The sequence below is a fragment of the Ornithorhynchus anatinus genome, unplaced genomic scaffold (genome assembly GCF_004115215.2).
Source record: "Ornithorhynchus anatinus isolate Pmale09 unplaced genomic scaffold, mOrnAna1.pri.v4 scaffold_264_arrow_ctg1, whole genome shotgun sequence".
In the NCBI taxonomy this organism is placed as follows: Eukaryota; Metazoa; Chordata; class Mammalia; order Monotremata; family Ornithorhynchidae; genus Ornithorhynchus; species Ornithorhynchus anatinus.
The window spans coordinates 67,786-86,268 of NW_024396743.1; the positions used below are offsets into that span (position 1 = coordinate 67,786).

An 18,483-nucleotide genomic window follows, 5' to 3' on the forward strand; every position below is an offset into this window, starting at 1 on the left:
AGCCAGACGGGGCCGGGCGGGTCCTGCAAGGGCGAGTTGGTGCGCGCGGGCCGGGACGCGGGCCGGGGACGGTGGTGGCGGGACCGAGGCGGAGGGGGCGCGGAGGGAGGCTGGTCGGATCCGGGACAGAGGTAGAAAAGGGGGCTCAGGGCGGGGGGGAGGGGGCTCGGGGAAGGCGCGGGAGAGCTGGGGGGCCGAGGTGGAGGAGATGCGGGCGAAGCGGGGAAGGAGGGCGCGGGGGTCGGGAGAGGTTTCGCCCCGGGGGAGGCGCGCAGACTCGGGGCGGGGGCTCCGGGCGCGGGGGGTCGGGGCCACGGCGCTCCAGCCGGCTCTGTCTCAGTGTCCGTCTCTGTCTCCGTGTGTCCGTCTTTCCCTCTCCGTGACCCGCAGGAAGCCCGAGGCAGACGCGGCGGCGGCGGCGGCGGCGGCCGAGCCCCGGGCCGAGCCCCGGGCCGAGCCCCGGGCCGAGCCCCGGGCCCTTCCCCGGTGGGAGCCCCGGTGGGAGCATGAGGCGCGGCGGGTGGGCGGCGCTGGCGGCCGTGGTGGCCGCGGCGTGGCTGGTGCGAGGGGCGCGCGGGGGTCCCGGCGGGCCCGGGGGCTTCGCGGCCGCCGCGGCGCAGCCCGACCCCTGCTCGGACGAGCACGGCCACCCGCGCCGCTGCATCCCGGACTTCGTCAACTCGGCCTTCGGGCGCGCCGTGCGCGTGTCCAGCACGTGCGGGAGGCCCCCCGCGCGCTACTGCGTGGTGGCCGAGCGGGGCGAGGAGCGGCTGCGCTCGTGCCACCTGTGCAACGCGTCGGACCCGCGGCGGGCGCACCCGGCCGCCTTCCTCACCGACCTGAACAACCCGCACAACCTGACGTGCTGGCAGTCCGAGACCTACCCGCAGTTCCCGCACAACGTCACGCTCACGCTGTCGCTCGGCAAGAAGTTCGAAGTGACCTACGTGAGCCTGCAGTTCTGCTCGCCGCGGCCCGAGTCCATGGCCATCTACAAGTCCATGGACCACGGGCGCTCGTGGGTGCCCTTCCAGTTCTACTCCACGCAGTGCCGCAAGATGTACAACCGGCCGCCGCGGGCGCCCATCACCAAGCAGAACGAGCAGGAGGCCGTGTGCACCGACTCGCACAGCGACCTGCGCCCGCTGTCGGGCGGCCTCATCGCCTTCAGCACGCTGGACGGCCGCCCGTCCGCCCACGACTTCGACAACTCGCCCGTCCTGCAGGACTGGGTCACGGCCACCGACATCCGCGTGGCCTTCGGCCGCCTGCACACCTTCGGCGACGAGGACGAGGACGACGCCGAGCTGGCCCGCGACTCCTACTTCTACGCCGTGTCCGACCTGCAGGTGGGCGGCCGCTGCAAGTGCAACGGCCACGCGGCGCGCTGCGTGCGCGACGGCGCCCACGGCCCCGGGAACGGGCCCGGGCCCGGGCCCGGCCCCGGCCACGCTCCCCACGGCGCCGACGGCCCCGGCGGCCTGGTGTGCGACTGCAAGCACCACACGGCCGGGCCCGAGTGCGACCGCTGCAAGCCGTTCCACTACGACCGACCCTGGCAGCGCGCCACGGCCCGCGAGGCCAACGAGTGCGTGGGTGAGTGTCGGCGCCCCGCGGGGGAGACGCGCGAGGGGAGCCTCGCCCGGGGACCTCCGGGCTCGGGGTTGGCGGAGCGGGGGGGAATAATCCCGGGTTAATAATAATAATAACGGTGATGATGATGGCATTGGTTAAAACGCGCCGACTGGGTGCGAAGCCCTGTCCTAAGCGCCGGGAGGGATATAAGGTGATCGGCTTGTCCCACGGGGGGCTCACAGTCTTAATCCCCGTTTTACCGATGGGGTAACGGAGGTACAGGGGAGCGAGGTGACTTGCCTGAAGTCAATCGTTCGTTCATTCAGTAGTATGTATTGAGAGCTTACTATGTGCAGAGCACCGTACTAAGCGCTTGGAATGGACAATTCGGCAACAGAGACAATCCCTGCCCAACGACGGGCTCACAGTCTACTCACACAGCTGACAAGTGGCTAAATCGGGATTTGAACCCATGACCCATGACCTCTGACTCCCAAGCCCGGGCTCTTTCCACTGAGCCACCCGGCTTCTCTAAGCAGAAGAGAAGGGCGGGGAGCTCCGGGCGGGGAGCCTCGGCCGGGAACCTCTGGGGTCGTGGTTGGCGAGGGAGGAATTCCGGGTCGGGGAGCTCCGGGCGGGAACTCCCTTGGGTCGCCCGCGGGACCGGCCCCATCCCGGTGTCCGGGGCCGCGTCGCCGCCACGGCCGCCGCCTCGGCCCCGAGCCCCGGTCCCACGGGATCCCGCTCCGACGGGGGCCCGGCGCTGGAAACCCCTCTCAAGCCTGGGAGCCGGCGGGTCCTCGCCGCTCTCCCGGCCCCGCGCCTTCGGGCACCGAGGCGCTTTAATCGTAATAATTATGGCATTCGTTAAGCGCTTACTAGGCGTTCAAAGCCCTGGGGGTAGATACAGGGTAATCAGATCGTCCCGCGCGGAGCTCACGGGATGAGGGAACCGAGGCACAGAGCAGTGAAGCGACTCGCCCAAAGTCCCGCAGCAGACAGGCGGCCGAGTCGGGATTAGAACCCGCGTCCTCCGCCTCCCAAGCCCGTGTTCTCGCCACTAGGCCACGCTGCTTCTCTTTAGGGCCCAGTGCCCCGGAAACCGGCTTCCAAGCCCGCTTCTCTTGCCGGGGTGGACCTGGCGATGACCTCCCGCGTCCTCACGGGCCGGAGGGCGGTGGGAGAGGGGCGGCCAGCGTGGCCGCAGCCTTTTTCCTCTGGCCTCCGCGGCTGCCCCGCGCGCAGAGGAGAGGTCCGCGCCGTCCGCGCAGGGTCGCCCCGAGGAGCCCCTTCTCCCGGCTCGGGTCGGGTCGGGTCGGGTCGGGTCGGGTCGGGTCGCCTCGGGTCGGGTCGGGTCGGGTCGGGTCGGGTCGGGTCGCCTCGGGTCAGGTCGGGCCGCCTCGGGTCGGGTCGGGTCGGGCCGCAGGGCGACTTCGCTCACGGGACTAGAGGCGTTGCGCTTTTCCCCCAGGCGCAGCGAATTTTGCCCGGCTGGCAGGGGTGGGCCCGGCTTGGGTCTCTCTCTAAGACGCGTCTCGTGGGGCCTGGCGGGATGGGCTGGGAGGTTTGGAAAGGCGCGGGGTGGACGGGCGGCTGAATCGGCCGAAGCCGCCGCCGCCGCACCGCCATTCGGAGGACTGGGGTCTACCCAGGCGGAGAGAGAGGGCAGCGGAGAATTTCATATCGTCCGCTCAACAGAATCCAAGCCTTTTCTTCACGGACGCGGGCGGAGTGGGGGCGTCTTTGGGGTTTGAACTCTCCATATCATTTCTTCGCTCCTTAACTGCACTCTATAAATTCAGTCAAAATAACTCCGAGTCTCTTACCCGGTCTCTGACAGGGTAAGAGAAATTCCCCAAACCCCACATTGGCTCAGAATGCCAAAAGTCGCAGCGACACCCTCTCCCTCCCCACTCCCCCCCACCCCACCCCCCGTGGCCAGAGAAGCCCGGCGGATGGACTCTTCTTTGATCCACGGTTCTGCCACACCGCATGCAATGCAGGGATGACAGTGGGACAAACTCAGAAAGGCTGCCCTTTAGGGAATCTTAGAGACAGAATGACCCCCGAAGGGAATCTCATTTGTGTAAATTCACATTATTGGCTCTTTTCTGGTTCCTTTCCTTGAACATCGCCTGAGCAATCACCTCTTCGCTTTCTGCTTTCTCCCGGGGACACTACAGAGGACTGGAGTCTTCCGAATACACGTTTTGGAGGCTGGTTCTGATTAGTTGCGGCATGTTCGGCTTTGGTACCTGAATAGAAGTCGTGACTGTTTCTGTAGATGCTGCAGTCTGCTGTCTGCAGCATCTGGAGGGAGGACTCTGGGGGGATTCGGGTCAGAGGATGCTATGTGAACCCAGCTGCCTTTCCGAAGGGGACCCCTCCACCTCACCCTGAAAGAGGGGGAGCCCGCGTCTCATCACTCGCACTCATCTCTTCTCAGCGGAGAGATCCTTTGTAAACCCTCTCGACAGTGCACAGGCAGCGGTTAGCATCATCAGGAATGAAAATTAGCCATGGATTGGCTTCTCCTCATCTTTCTCCTCTTCCTCCTCTTCCATCCGCTCTCCCCCTCCTCCTCCTCTGTCCTCTCCGCCCACGTTAGTTTACAGTGGTGGGGTCGTTGATCATTATTGCATCTCTTTGCTGAGTTTCCCAATTGCTCCCCGTAACCCCGATCGGCATTTTGTGTGGCTGCATGCCGCCTGAGTCAGGGCCTTCACAGACCAAATTAACTGAAGAATTTGAGCTTTTATCTGGATAATCTGGACCAAAAAAATCGCCAAAAGATGATTTGGGGTCAGAGTTGGTCAGACTGGCTATTGGCATTGGCCATCATTTTCAATCTTTGCTCGTCTTCACTTCCCCCTTAGTGTAGACCCTACCTCAGGGTCCGTGGGCATCCTGCAACGGACCTCAAGCTCACCCACTGAGATCATTTCCCAAGAATAAAACATCAGTTATTGTAACAGTGGGAATAACTTTAGCTCTGACGATTCTTGCTCGTTCCTGCAAAAACAAAGGACCCCAATGTTTAACTGTGCTCCACAAAGGGAAGATGGAGTTTTTACAGAAACCTCACAGGACCAGGGGGCCCCAGAGGAAATGGGTATTTGGGGGTGCCACATTACAGTTTCCTATATTTGAAACCCGGGGGGTAGGGAAGGTGTTCTTCATGGCTTTAGCCTTATCATGTCAACTTGGCACTGGCAACCTGAAAAGTAAACATAAAAATGATGTCTTTTAGAGGATCTACAACCAAAGCCTTTCTGCCAGTCTCCTCTGCCTCTCTAAAAAGATAGATAGATGGTGGTCAAGAAAGACAAATTCAAACTCTGTGGGAGAAAACTGAGGTCTTCAAACAATTAAATCAATCAATCAGTGGTATTTATTGAGCCCTGGGCGCTGAGCCCTGTACTAGGCACTTGGAAAAGAACAGCACGGTAGATAGCTGCCCACAAGAAGCTCACAGTCTCGAGGGGGAGGTAGACATTCAAATAAATTGAAAACTGAAAGGTACCCGGCCAGATCCTCCCTTTCAGAGGAGTCCGCCAAACTCTCAGGTGAGGGTAAGCTCGGTGTGGGCTTTGGCTGGCCAGAGGATGGGGTTTTTTCAAGGCGGCGTCTCTTGAAGCCCAGTTTTGAGTGCCCTCGGGTGCGGGTTTGGACACTTGGATGAGCGTGAGTGTTATTTTCGATGTGACTTAGAATTTCTTCCGGAAATAGTTCAAACCAGCACGAAAAACAAGACGATGTATAATGTTACGCCCTTGCCAGCTCTCAGAGGAACAACTAAACATTCTCTCCGCCCATATGTAGCAACATGTTCCCATGCTTCTACATGTGTGCGTGTGCATTTAGGCACCCAAGCCCATGGGGGTGTTTTCCGGGGAAAAGGCAGGAACGGTTTGAAATAACCCATATTGGGTGTTTTTTCTTTCTCTTTTTCCAACCAACTGTGGGGCATATGTTATGTTTCTTAAATTATTGGCATCAGTTTCAATCAACATCCCCTTTGTTCCCTGGAGCGGTGGCATTTGCACTGGACAGTACATATTGTGGAAGGGACACCAGCCCGAGATCGTCATGGCAGGGATACAATACTCTGCTAAGGGAGGCCCTGTATCACATGGCTGGAATTGAAAACTTGCCCCAAGGACACACCTGTGAGACCAAGATGCCTCCTTGCTGCCCAGTGCCCCCTTCCCCGCCCACGCCTGCCGCGTTGGGATTCATCACTTCCTTCCTTTATGTGACTGTGAGCCCCATACGGGAGAGGGACTGTGTCTAATCTGATTCGCTGTATCTACCCTAGCACTTAGAATAGTGCTTGACACATAGTAAGTGCTTAAAATGCCATTATTACTATTTTTATTACTATTATTTGTACTAAGCCCTGGGGCGAATATGAAATAAACAGATTCAGACTGGGAGCTCTTGAATGGGGAAGACAGACACTTAGAAAAGAAAAATGTTGCATGCTGGGGCTCAGCCTTGAGGCAGTCTGCCATGTAGGCTCCCCGCCTCCCCGAACAGCTCCGAGCAGCCCTAGGACTCCCAATCCTTCCAGGGAAAATATCACTGCTGGGGGAGTGGGGCTAGCCCCCAAGGGGTCTGCTGGACCCTGGAGGTGGCTGTGGCCTGTGGATGCCAGTCCGGATGGGGGAGTCCAGAGTAAGGGGTGGACCTTCATACTTGTCACTTGGCAGCTGGGTGAGAACTGGAAGACCAGCTGGAAGATCTCGAGGGAAATGGGGAGTCTTTTCTTCATGAATGGTGCACCCTCATTTCTCATAGTTGTCATTTAAGGGCTGAGGTCATTGATTGGCCATAGTGCTTCATTCAGCCCAATTCCTGCCCCTCAAATGAGGTAAGATGGAACCCTCACTAGAAAGCCCAAGGGACACAGCTGGGGGATCTCCTGTATCCCAATCCTTTCCAAACTAGGAGGGAAGGGCAGCAGCTGTGAAGGGGTTAAGGAGGGGCGGGTGGGAAATTGCATTTCTCAGGCCCTGGTGTGAAACTAGTAAGTGCGGTTTGAGTGTGTAAACAGTTCTGAGCTGACATTTATCTCTGCTCTCTGGAGCAGCTGGAGCGAGCTCCTCTGCTGGGGTCCACATCAGCGGGAGCGGGGGAGGAGAGGAAGGAGGGGAGCCGTCCTCCCAACTGTTGGCCCGAATGGGAGAACCTCAGCCAAACGGTGCACCAGGTTGCCAGAGGCTGGGCCGGATTGCCAGTTGGGTTTCGGTTCAGTCACTGGGCCCTGGGAGCAAGCCCAACCCTCAACACCTCACTGATGCGAGCAGTGGGAGGGGCCCAGAGAGGCAACAGACAGTGGCCCAGCCCTGCTCCCAAGAGCTCCCATCCAGGAGCCCTGGCCTCACGGGTCCATTCAGCCTTGCCCTCCCCAGCTCTAGCCCCCGTTGGCCGCTGGCCTGGCTGAACAGAGCAGGCCTAGGGCCTGGGCCCCGGGATCCCCAGAGTGCAGCTGACAGTCACTGTTCTCAGGGCACAACCTGGCTCTGGCTCTGGCTCTGGCTCTGGCTTGGCTTTGGAAACGAGGCTTGTGCTCACTGGGGACGAGCCTCTGCATTCCCCAGTCCCCATTTACTTCATGGAGAAAAACCTCTGCCGGTTGCACAGAAGGCAGGGGTCCACCACTCTTCTCTCATTCCTTCCAAGCAGCCGGGTGGTTAGCCTGAGGTGGAACTCGAAACAGAGTAGCCCCAGCCCAGGCTCAGCCGAGTTCCTTTTCAGCCTGGCCCAGACTCCTCTCTGACCTCCTCCCAAAGAAAAATGTGATCGTCAGAAAAGTATTTGAGACTGTGTGTGTCCAGAGTAAATATTAGAAAGGCGGTGGTTTGAAATTCAGATGTTCCCTGGAAGGAATCCCCTCCTTTTTGCTCCCAGCTGGGATCGATATTTTTTTCCTTGAGATGAGTTGTGCTTTTCATTATGTGAATTTTTCGGGGCGGGGGGGAGGGGGGAGGCGGAATGGATTGGCAGGGGATTACTGTATTCTTAATAGACTTGTATGTTTACACTTCAAAAGTCCACTTGGTTGTTATTCTTGTTTTCTCGATGGTATCTTCTCCAAGGGGTCTGTCCACCTGATAGCCACGGTGGCTTTGCTGTAACCAACGTCTCTCCTCCCGGGAGTGAGATTAAAAAACATTCTTATGGGGGATGAGTAAGTGTGTACCATTTCTGCAGAGCCTTTGTAAAAAAGCCTAAAGAATAGCCCCACCTTGGGTGTCCATAGTGCCTTCTGCTCAGGATAGACCATCATTAGTTAAGCCGAGAACAGTGCCAATTCAAGCTAATTGACTTGAGCGGAAGCTGCAAAAGGGCTCTAGCATGCTAATTTACTCCTTAATTAGTGTATAATTTTTGCACATTGTTAACTCTGTGTCAGAATAGACAGCAGTCCTCCAGTTCTGGATGCCATCCCCACGGACTTTCACAGAAACCTCACAATCATCCTCTACAATCCCTGCCCCTGCTCCAGGAAGGCAAGTGACTGACCCACCAAGAAAGGTGACTGTCCTTTCTTGAGTTCCTTCTTCTGGGTCAGGTTGGGCTGCTGCAGCCCAAAAGCAACTGACTAGCACCTAAGCCCCGGTGCCCCTTGCCTTAACCACCAGCTAACATCACCCTGTCACTGTCAGTGCATGTAGGCAGACTTGGGCCCAGAGAGGTTGTGGCTGACCCAAGGTCACTTGTCTAATCAGCATCTCAATTCTAGGCTGGTCAACCTCTGTCCCCTAGGCAGTGCCCTCTTCCCTTTAAAGATTGCCAGGTCCCAGGGCAGGCTTTCCTTTTGTCCAGTCTTCCAAGCCGAGCAAGCGAGCGAGCCGTTGGATCCTTTTCCCGGTTTCCGATCCTCGGTCGATTCCTCCAACCACCGAAGGAGCTATGGAGGAAGGTGGACTTGTGGAAATCATCTAGTTTTTCTCTCCTCAGACTTTACCAATTCCAGAGCTTTCCAGAGCCACCTCTGTGCAGGGGTCACCAAGAAAGCCGTGCCAGAACCGTAGAGTTTTCCGCCCTTGTACCAGAGCCGGATCCTGGCCCGGGTGTCAGAGTCCGTGGCCCAGATACCCTGTCATCTCTGCCTGGGTCCAGGTGCCTGGGAGAGCTGACTTCTTCACTTCTGAGGGCACAGACCGTGTTGAACAGGGCTAGTCCCGGTGTGTGTGTGTGTGTGTGTGTGTGTGTGGTGATGGCAGGGTGCGGGGGGGGGGGGGCAGAGGGGGGGCAGATGTAGAAGGAAGTGTGATGTGTTCACTGACATGGGGCCCAGCCCAGCCTTGGGGAGTTGGGCGGTTAGTGAGGCGAGGTAGCCAGGTGCTGTGGGTTTTCCCCTTCTCCCTTTTCTCTGTAAATATGAAAGTGCTATAATTCTTTTTCAAAAATGAAAGTAGTAGTACTAGCTCTTACCAAGCATTGTGCTCAGCACTGGGTGTAGACAAGGTAATCAGATTAGAAAGAGGGCACACAGAGTCTAGGTGGCGCTGAACTGGCAGAAAGAACAATGACCAAGGAAAATAAAATAACAGTAAATTACAAAATCAACAATCCAAGATAACAGTGTCAAACGGTAGCTAAACACAAGGACTCCAGGCCCAGTCTTTGTTTACAAACCGGGCAGTCTCTCCAGGCCGCCAATGGCACTGCAGGTTTCTGCAGGGCAGTGGGGCTTCTGTCCAGCCTGGCTCTGGCTCGAAGCAGAAAGGCTGAATTGTTTCAAAACCAAGCTCCCAAATCAGAAGTCCCCAAGGGCCTTGAGGTGTGTTTAAGGTTCTTTGATCTATCTCCTCCTCCTCCTCTTCCTCCTTCTAATCCTCCTCCTCTTCCTCCTTCTCTTCCTCTTCCTTGTCCTCCTCAACTTCCTCATGCTCCTCCTCCTCCTCTTCAGTGCTGTCTTGGCTCTCCTTTTCCTTCTCCTCCTCCTCCTCCTCCTCCTCCTCCTCCTCTTCTTCCTCCTCCCTCCATGGTAGGGAAATAGAAAGAGTCTTGGGGACCCAGGCAGCTGGAAATTCAGGCCAGGATGTCCTGCTGGAAATGAGCAAGAGTGATTCTCTGAGTCCATGGCCTCTGAAGAGTAAGTGTGAGCCCTGAGTGGTCACCATGGAGCCCATGAGGTACCCGGTTTGATCACGAAAGGGCTTGGGCTGGCCCAAGGGGAAGAGGACCAAACAGTCAGGAAGAAGGAAGGACTGGGGCCATCACACAAATCAAGAAGGAAAGTCCTTTGTCCTGGGCTCTCCCACTTAAGTTTTCTGTCTTGCAGCTGTCAACATAGCCAAGGAATCACCATCAAACGGTGATATTTACTGAGCACTTACTGTATGCAGAGTACTGTTCTAAGCACTTGGGAGAATACAATAAAAAATTGGCAGACAAGTTCTATGTCCAATATGATATTATAATAATGATGATTATGTTGATGATAATAATAGCATTTGATAAGCATTTACTTTGCGTCAAAGACTGTTCTAACCACTGTGGTAGATACAAGTTAATCAGATAGGACACAGTCCTGGTCCCATCCAGGACTCATAGACTAAGTACAAGGGAGAACAGATATTAAATCACTATTTGACAGTTGAGGAAACTAGGCACTGAGAAGCTGAGTAACTTTCCCAAGATCACACAACAGGCAAGTGGTAGAGCTGGGATTAGAACCCAGGTCCTTTGGCTCCCAGGTCTGTCCTCCCTCCCCTAGGCCACATTGCTTTCCAGTGACAGAAATGATGCTGCAGTCGGTAGTGAACAGGGATGGCACTGAGAGACCAGTAACTGTCTTGGCTGTTGGCCCTGCTGCTCTGTGACACCAGCTTCTCGCCTTGGCTTCCTCTGAATATTAGGGCCCTTTAAGCTGCCACCTAGACCCGGTCTCTTCCTCAGCTCCCTGGCGGGCAGCAGGAGGAAAAGTTTTGATGGCTTCCCTCAGCCTCTCTGTCTTGCTGGCCCTGTAGTGGCGGGACCCAAATTCCCAAGGAACTGAGCGTCCCAGCCAGAGCTACAGATTATTACACCCCTGGGCTTGCAGAGGAGCGTGGAATATTTGAAGAGAGGCCTTTGACTGCGTCCTCTAGGCAGAAAGCCGCCACGAGGCAGAGTAGAGTGCAGGTGGGCAGGCTGGTATAGTAGCAATCAATCAATAATATTTATTGAGTGCTTACTTCATAGAACTCTGTACTAATTGCTTGGGAGAGTACAATAGAGTTAGTAGACCTGAACCCTGCCCTCTGGGCACTTACCATCTAGCAAGCAGCAAGAGGAAGCCACCATGACTGTGACTGTGGTTTAGAAGAGAAGCCCTGGGATCCCGAGGGTGTGATGAATGCCCCACCATAGCCACTGTGGAGTGGCCAGGCAAGCCAGCAGGGTGGCAAGCAAGTCCTCCCTTCACCACTTTCAACCCCACTGGCTTCAAACTCCCTTCCTCTCTACATCAGACAGGGAGACCGCTACTTTCTCCACATTGAAATCCTTCCCAAAATCCCATCTCCTCCAACTAGCTTTTCCCAATTGATTTCCCAGCACCCCAAGCCATATTACCCCTTCAGCCAACTCTTTATAACTTACAAATTTATTTACACCCTCCTAAGCACTCTTGCACAGGTGTCTGGTTCAATTTTTTAGGCTTGTCTCTCCTGTTAGAGTAGAAGTTTCTTGAGGGCAGGGAATGTGTCACATCTTTATTCTATACTTTCATTCAATCATATTTATTGAGCACTTACTGTGATAATAATGTTGGTATTTGTTAAGCGCTTACTATGTGCAGAGCACTGTTCTAAGCACTGGGAGGATAGAAGGTGATCAGGTCGTCCCACGTGGGGCTCACAGTTTTAATCCCCATTTTACAGATGAGGTAACTGAGGCACAGAGAAGTTAAGCGACTTGCCTAAAGTCACACAGCTGGCACGAGCACTGTTCTAAGCGCTTGGGTGAGTGTAATACAGTGATAAACAGACTTATTCCCTGCCCACAACGAGCTTACAGTCTAGTTGCCCGGGGCGGGGGGGGAGAGACAGACATTATTATCAATAGATAAATTACAGATATGTACATAAGTGCTGTGGGGCTGGGAGTGGGGGGGGGGGCGGACAAAGGGAGCAAGTCAGTGTGAGGCAGAAGGGAGTGGGAGAAGAGGAAAGGGGGGCTTGGTCAGGGAAGGCCTCTTGGAACAAATGTGTCTTCAATAAGGCCTTAAAGTGTGGGGAGAGTAAGTGTGTGGTCTGGGTTGTAGTAGGAGTGTAGCAAGGTGAGGTAAGAGGGTGCAAGGTGATTGAGTGCTTTAAAACCAATGGTGAGGAGTTTTTGTTTGATGTGGATGGGCAACGACTGCAGTGTTTTGAAGAGTGGGATGGTGTCCTGACCATTTCTGTAGAAAAATGATCCGGGCAACAGAGTGAGGTATGGACCGGAGTAGGGAGAGAGAGAGGAGGCTGGGAGGTCCGCAAGGAGGCTGATGGAGTAATCCAGGTGGGATAGAATGAGTGAGTGTATTAACATGGTAGCAGTTTGGTTTGGATGTTTTTTAGCGATGCTGTGTACTTCCCAAGTACTTAGTACAGTGCACTACTACTACCACCCCAGAACTTTTCTGGCCCAGTGGTGGATCTACTTGAAAGATCTGAGCCCAGGGTCAACAGCCCGGTCCCTCAGCCCAGTAGCCAAATGGCATTTTAGAGCACCCAAGTAGATGGTTCCTAGTTGGTCTGAAAACGTTCTGGTTGGTTATTGAGCCATAACCAACCTCTCCTCCTTTCCTCCTTCCTCCTTTCCTCCCTCCCTCCCTCCCTTCTCTCTCTCTCTCTCTCTCTCCATTTCTCCCTCCTTTCCTCCTCTCTCTCCTTGCTTTCCTCTCTCCTTTCCTCCTTTCTTTCCTCCATCTCTTCCCTCCATCCCTACTCCCCTCCTTCCCCGTCTCCTTCTCTCCCCCTCCGTCCATCCGGGGGCTCCAAGCAGCACATGCCCCATTCCTCTGGTGCCCTTGGGCAGTGGTGGTCAGTTCCTCTCTCTCCTTGGCTCCTGAGATGCCGGGACCGCTCTTCTCCTCTCCCCTCTGGGAGCCACCCTAAGCTCCTCCCCTGCGTCTCTTCTCATTGTTTGCCCTCATGGTAGGAAGGAGACGAGGATGGGCTACCAATCAGCCCAGGTGCAGTTGGGAGGTGGAGAAACCTTTAGGATCTCCAGCTCGAGAGTCCACAGGGTCCGTTGAGAGTTGGTGAGCTGGTGAAACTCTGAGGGAAAGGAGAAGTGCAAGCATGCAGACTTTCTAAGCTCCTCAGACTCCTCCAAGCAACTCCCTATCACCTGCCTAATCTAGGGACCCCTGCCCGACTCTCCACTTGCCCAACCCCTGCCCAGGTCCTGCCCAGGCCCTGCCCAGCCCTATCCCATGGGGCAAGGGGCTGGATGCTTTGGGACCCCTGGCTCAGGAGAGCCTAGATGGGCCGGTGGTCCAGATGGATTTGGAACTGGCCCGTCTCATGGGACAAGAAGGCTTCTTCTTGGGGGCATATGGGGAGGAGGGCCGTGAAACCAGGGGGCTGCTGGCTGGGGGAGCCCTGAGCCAACAGAGCACTGGGAGTCGCCACCAGAAGGGGGGGAGCCTTCTCACAGGCTCTCATTGTGAGGCAGCTTACAGTGAAGCTGACTTCAAACAAAAAGGGTTTTCCCCAGACAAAGAGGGGCTCAGCCTGGCCCACACCAGGCCAGAGCTGGCACTTGAGCCTGGAAAGTTGCCTCTTCAGAGGCTCCCGGCTCTGCCGTCCTAGCTGGTCCCACCCCCCGCTTCCCCAGTGCCACAGAACCTGCTTTATTCAGCTGCCTGGTTTCTCATTGTCACCACCAGGATCCGTGTTAATTAGAGTTAATTAATGGCAATACCAATCATAATACTTTACACGTAAGGACGGCAGAGCCCAGGCAGGCTGCAGCCTCCCACCCCCCACCCCCACCACTGGGTGAGGTTGCTTCTCTCCCTTCCCCCCTCAGTCGCCAGAGGAGAAACAGCAGAGAATCGTTCGTATTCATGGGGCACTAAGCAGCCCCCTCGCCCCACCTCGTCCCTGCCTCATTCCCTGGAGACACCCCGCCTGACCTCCCCCTGCCTCCGCTACTGCAGGCTCCCCCAAGCCAAGCTAAGCCATCCTGGGCCCCGCTGATGGCCCTTCCCCATTGTGCCCATGGAGCCCAGGACCAGGGTAGCTGTGAGGCTTGAGGGGTCCCGCCTTGGGAAGGAGACCTGCTCTACCCATACCTTCCTCAGCTATTGAGTGGCTTTGAGGTCCGCAAGTCCCCAAACCACTGGCCAGAGCCCCGGGGAGACCTGGATTGGGCCCACCTTTTGGGGGAAGGGAAAGCAGGTCTCTGTTCTCCTGAGACGAGCTGACCAAGCTTCGCTTTGCAGGTTCAGAAAATGTAGGCCCTGCTTCATAGCTCTTCCTCCACTTTCCCTTTCTCCTCCCTTCCCTCCCTCCTGCCCTCTCTCTTTCCCTTTCCTCCTCTTTCTCTTTCTTCTTGCCACCCTCTCAACTGTTGGGCTCTAAGCCACGAGGAACCTAAGATTCTGCTCATCTAGCCACAAATCTTTTTTCCCCTCTTGTGGTATATTGTTTTTGTGCTTTTAATTTTTTAATGGTATTTGTTAAGCCCTTACTACGTGTCAGACACTGTGCTAAGCTCTGGGGTGGATACAGGCTAATCAAATTAGACACAGTTCATGTCCCACATGGGGCTTACAGTTTTAATCCCTATTTTACAGATGAGGTAAAGTGAGGCACAGAGAAGTTAATTGACTCTCCCACTTGCCCACACTGTTTCAATCCTCCTTGTGCCTCACCTGCTCTCACTCCCCTCCCTTATCTTTAGATTGTGAGTCTCCTGAGGGATTGGGACTGTGTCTAGTTTTCACCTGTGTATTTGTTGACCAGCATTTAGTACAGAGCTCTGCCCAAGGTAAGCACTCAATAAATACCACTAGTAAAAATGATCAGAAAGCCACCATTTTGGGTGTTTCCTCCCCTGACTGGAAGTACTAAGGACTTGTCAGAAGCTCCAGAATGCACAAGGTGAGAACTTGGACTCCTGCAGTTCCAAAAGTCATTGCCCGCCTTGTCCCCACATCCCCTTTGGTCCCTCACCTCCAGTGGGAGTTGTCCATGCAGGAAGTTAGGCCCTGCTGTGAGCCAACACCTAGCTCAGCCTTGTACTCAGGTTCTTCCCCCACCCCTAAAGGCTCCTGGAGAGCAAAACCACTCTGTTCCTGCTGCCTTGTTAGTGGCCTGTGGCCCGGGATCAGTCACTCAATTGCCCCAAACGATGCCAAAGGTTGCAGTCTCCACCCTCTGACCTGCGTGCCCAAGAGACCACTGGGCTTGACTTCTGCCCACTGGTCCTCGAACCAGTCAGCCATAGGGGGAGAGAGTCAGATGCAGGGAAGAAATTGGAAAAGGAACGGATTCAGAAATAAGGGTGGAAAAGGCACAGGAGTGGAAAGAGCAGGTATCAGGTAAAACTAGCTTGGTTGCTTAAGTCAGGGCCCTGCGGCCAGGAGCACCCACACCCCTGAAGCTCTAGAATCTGCTGTGAAGAGCTGGGGAACTTGGGTGACCCCCTCCTTCCTGCTGTACGTCTCTGAGGAGGAAGTCTATCTTTGGTCAAGTGTGATGGCAGAAGCCTGCCTCCTTGCCTTTCAAACTAAAAACCACTGATTTGTTGATTGATTTCAGACTGGCTGGAAGGTTGAATTAAGGTAGGGCTACTCCTGCCCTGTCAGAAGCAGTGAAGAACTTGAATCCAACACTCTGCCCCCAGCAGGCACCCACTACTAGCCTGGGACCATTCTCTTCTGGTGCCCTTACCCCACATCCCCAGACACTGGGCAGCCTAAGATTTCTGGACCAGAGGCCTGTGAAAGTAGTGAAGCCACTCTGAGGTCTAGGTCCTGCTCGAGGGGGGACTTGGGGGCTTGCGGGGAGGCGGATCGCTGCTTGCCAGCCCTGGAGGTGGCCTTCTTCAAGGCAGGTAGTCCCTTCCAGGATCTGACAGTGTCCAGTGCTTGCAGAACAGCCAGGCCCCTGAGGAGAAGGGGCTCAGAGAGACTCTACCACTCCCACTGCACCCCAGGTGGCCTCAGACTTCACTGAGTAAGGAATGAGGAAATCCCTTTCTGATCTTTTCCAAAGATCTCTGAAGAGAGAGCAGATAAAGGAGAACTCTGCAAGGAGGAAACAGCCAGAAGGATATTTAGTGGGGAGAAAACAATGTGATCAGCCAAAGCTGCAGCAGGAGGAAAACAAGTTAAAGGAAATTTGGTCAATGACAAGCCAGTCCTTTCCTCACTGTGCCTGCCTCCTCCTTGCCCTGCCCAACTCCTCCTCCTCCTCCTCCTCCTCATCCTATCCACTGCTTCCCTGCCCTGCCCACTGCCTCCTTGCCCTGCCCACTGCTTCCTCACCCTGCCCACCATCTCCTCACTCTGCCTCCTGTCTCCTCACCCCACCCACTATCTTCTTGCCATGCCCACCATCTTCTAGACCCACCCAGTTTCTCCTGTCCAGTCCCATCCTTCCCATGTTCCTCTAGGTCCTTGTGTGCTAACAGCCTGTCTAGATAGAGGGGGATGGGCCACCATGAGTTTGGGTAATGCATGTCCCCTTGCCCACGCCCCAGCAGACCTGGACCCCTCGCTTCTGCTCTGCCATGACCTACTCTATTTTGGGCAGAAAGACATGAAAGGGGTCGTAGGTCAAGGGAAAGTCTGTGGCCAGGTAAGGTGACTGACCTCACTGGCTACTTGGCCTGTGGCCACGTTAGGTGGCTGACCTTGCTGGCTACTCAGCCTGAGGCCAAGTAAGATGGCTGACCTCACTGACTATTCGGTCCGTGGCCACGTAAAATGGCTGATCTCACTGGCTACTCTGCCCATGGCCCCATAAAATGGCTGACCTCTCTACTCAGCGCCTTGGCTTGTGTTTCCTAGCTCACTGAACCAGGTCATTCGCAACTCCAGTCTAGTCATGGAAACAGACAGAGGGGCCCCTCCCACTTCTTTTGCCCTCCAAATACTTCTTCCCACCTCCCCTGACACACAATCCTTCCTGCCAGCATCTCCTCTCTCCTTCAGGTGGCTACCGGGGTATGTTCAGTGCCCTGTGCAATAATGCATGAGACCACCAGGGGGGGCCAGGTAGAGGGAGGGAGAGAGGGAGAAAGGCGGAGAGTGGGACTTTCAAGCAGACCTTGAGCAGGGCATCCACTGAGGCTCAGATTACAGGGACTAAAATGGAGAAAACCCGTTTTCTCTTTCATGTGCCTGGGGGAAAATTGTTACTCATCAGAACCCCTGGCTGTGAATCACGTTGAGTGGAAGGGGAGTCAGTGAAGGAGAAAGAAGAGTCAACAGGGGCAGGGCTAAACCAGGAAAGAACCAGGTCCTGGAAACCAAAACTGAATGGGTTGAGGAGACAAGGAAAGCCAGCAACAGTGAGGGCAACAGAGGAGCCAATAGGACAGGACTGTAAACAATGCCCCTCACCCCCTATTCAAGCCAGCAGGCCATCCGATCCAGAATTCTGCTGGTGGCGAGTGCACTTGGGGGAGAGTGTGATGGCGAATCACCTTTCGAGGATTCGTGTGTTTAGAGATGCATCTCTCAACCCTGTCTAAATTTTTCCCTCAAATGACCTGGCACAGACCTGAGATCCAAGAATTGAAACCAGGAGTGGGCAGTGATTTGGGAAGCAGCCACAGGCTAGTCATTTGTGAAGAGTAGGGGTGTGGAGGAAGGGGAAGGTGGATTTGACCTTGAGAAGTGCAGTCACTTCTGCCCAGGGTTCCTTCTTGCTATCCTCAAACCAGCTGTGAAGAAGCCAAAGAGAGCATCAACCCCTTCAGCCGCAAGTCTTGGGGTGACTGCGGGGCTGCAGGACGTTGCCCCGGGGCAGGATTCAGCCTGCGGTTGGGGCTTTGTCTACTTCCAAACTAGACCCTTCCTGAGCCCGCTAACTCTTTTTCCTTAGCATTTCCCTCTAGTAACTCATCATGGCCGCTCATCCATAAATGTATCCAAACCCTCCACGAACCTATTGATATTCTGCCTGCACAACTTCCTGTGGTAACAAATTCCATATGCTTACCACCCGCTGGGTAATGAAGTGTCAGAAAGGATTAGAACAGAGAAGAAAGCTTGGGTTTGGCTAGAAGGAGGCCATTGGAGACCTGTCAGGAGAGGGAAGAAGGTGAAGGTATGGATTGTAGCCGGTGGGGGAGAGAATTAGAAGAGAGCAAATGGACAGAGGATGAAGGTGGCTGATTGGAGAGTTTCACCACAAGGGGAAAGGAGAAGGTGGATCGATGAATAAGCTGTTGGAGGCTTGGGTTTTGGAAGTCCTTTTTTCAGGTCTGGGGAACACCGAGTGTGTTTTAAAGGCCATGGAAGGAGCCAGGAAAGTTTGGGAGAGGGATAGGATCGGGAAGGTTTAGGGCAGGAGCCAGGTTTCTTCTAAGTGAGAGGGGTTGAGGTCAAAGCTGTGGATGGAGGCATTGACCTTTTTTGCAGAAGAGCGCTCTCTTTCTCCACAGGTTGGGCAGCCCTGCCTGCTTTGTTGGAGAGTTGCTCTGTCCATTTACCTTTTTCTTTTTCTGTGACCTCTTCAGCACCCACACCCCTCTCTACCACCAGTGTTCAGGCAGACAGGAAATGTGCTTGATTAATTAATTAACTGCTAAGAGCCCCTGTGTGCTGAGGACTCTATGGAGAGCTGTGAGAAGTTACTGTGATGTGAAGAAGTGCCGTTCCCCTCCTCTTGGGGCTCCCAGTCCAACACGCCCAGATACACTCGGGGTCCATTGTCAGTGGACGGAGCAAGAAGGAAGAGAATCCCA

The 18,483-nt window shown here is 55.2% G+C and overlaps 1 protein-coding gene across 1 annotated transcript in view; it reads left to right on the plus strand.

Annotated features, from left to right (window-relative positions):
- The first annotated feature begins 506 nt into the window (after positions 1-506).
- NTN1 (netrin 1) overlaps positions 507-18,483 on the plus strand; it is a 77,104-nt gene continuing 59,127 nt past the window's right edge. The window contains exon 1 of the mRNA XM_029056998.1: positions 507-1,596. Within this exon, the coding sequence (XP_028912831.1) occupies positions 507-1,596 (1,090 nt within the window). The remainder of the gene's footprint in view (positions 1,597-18,483) is intronic.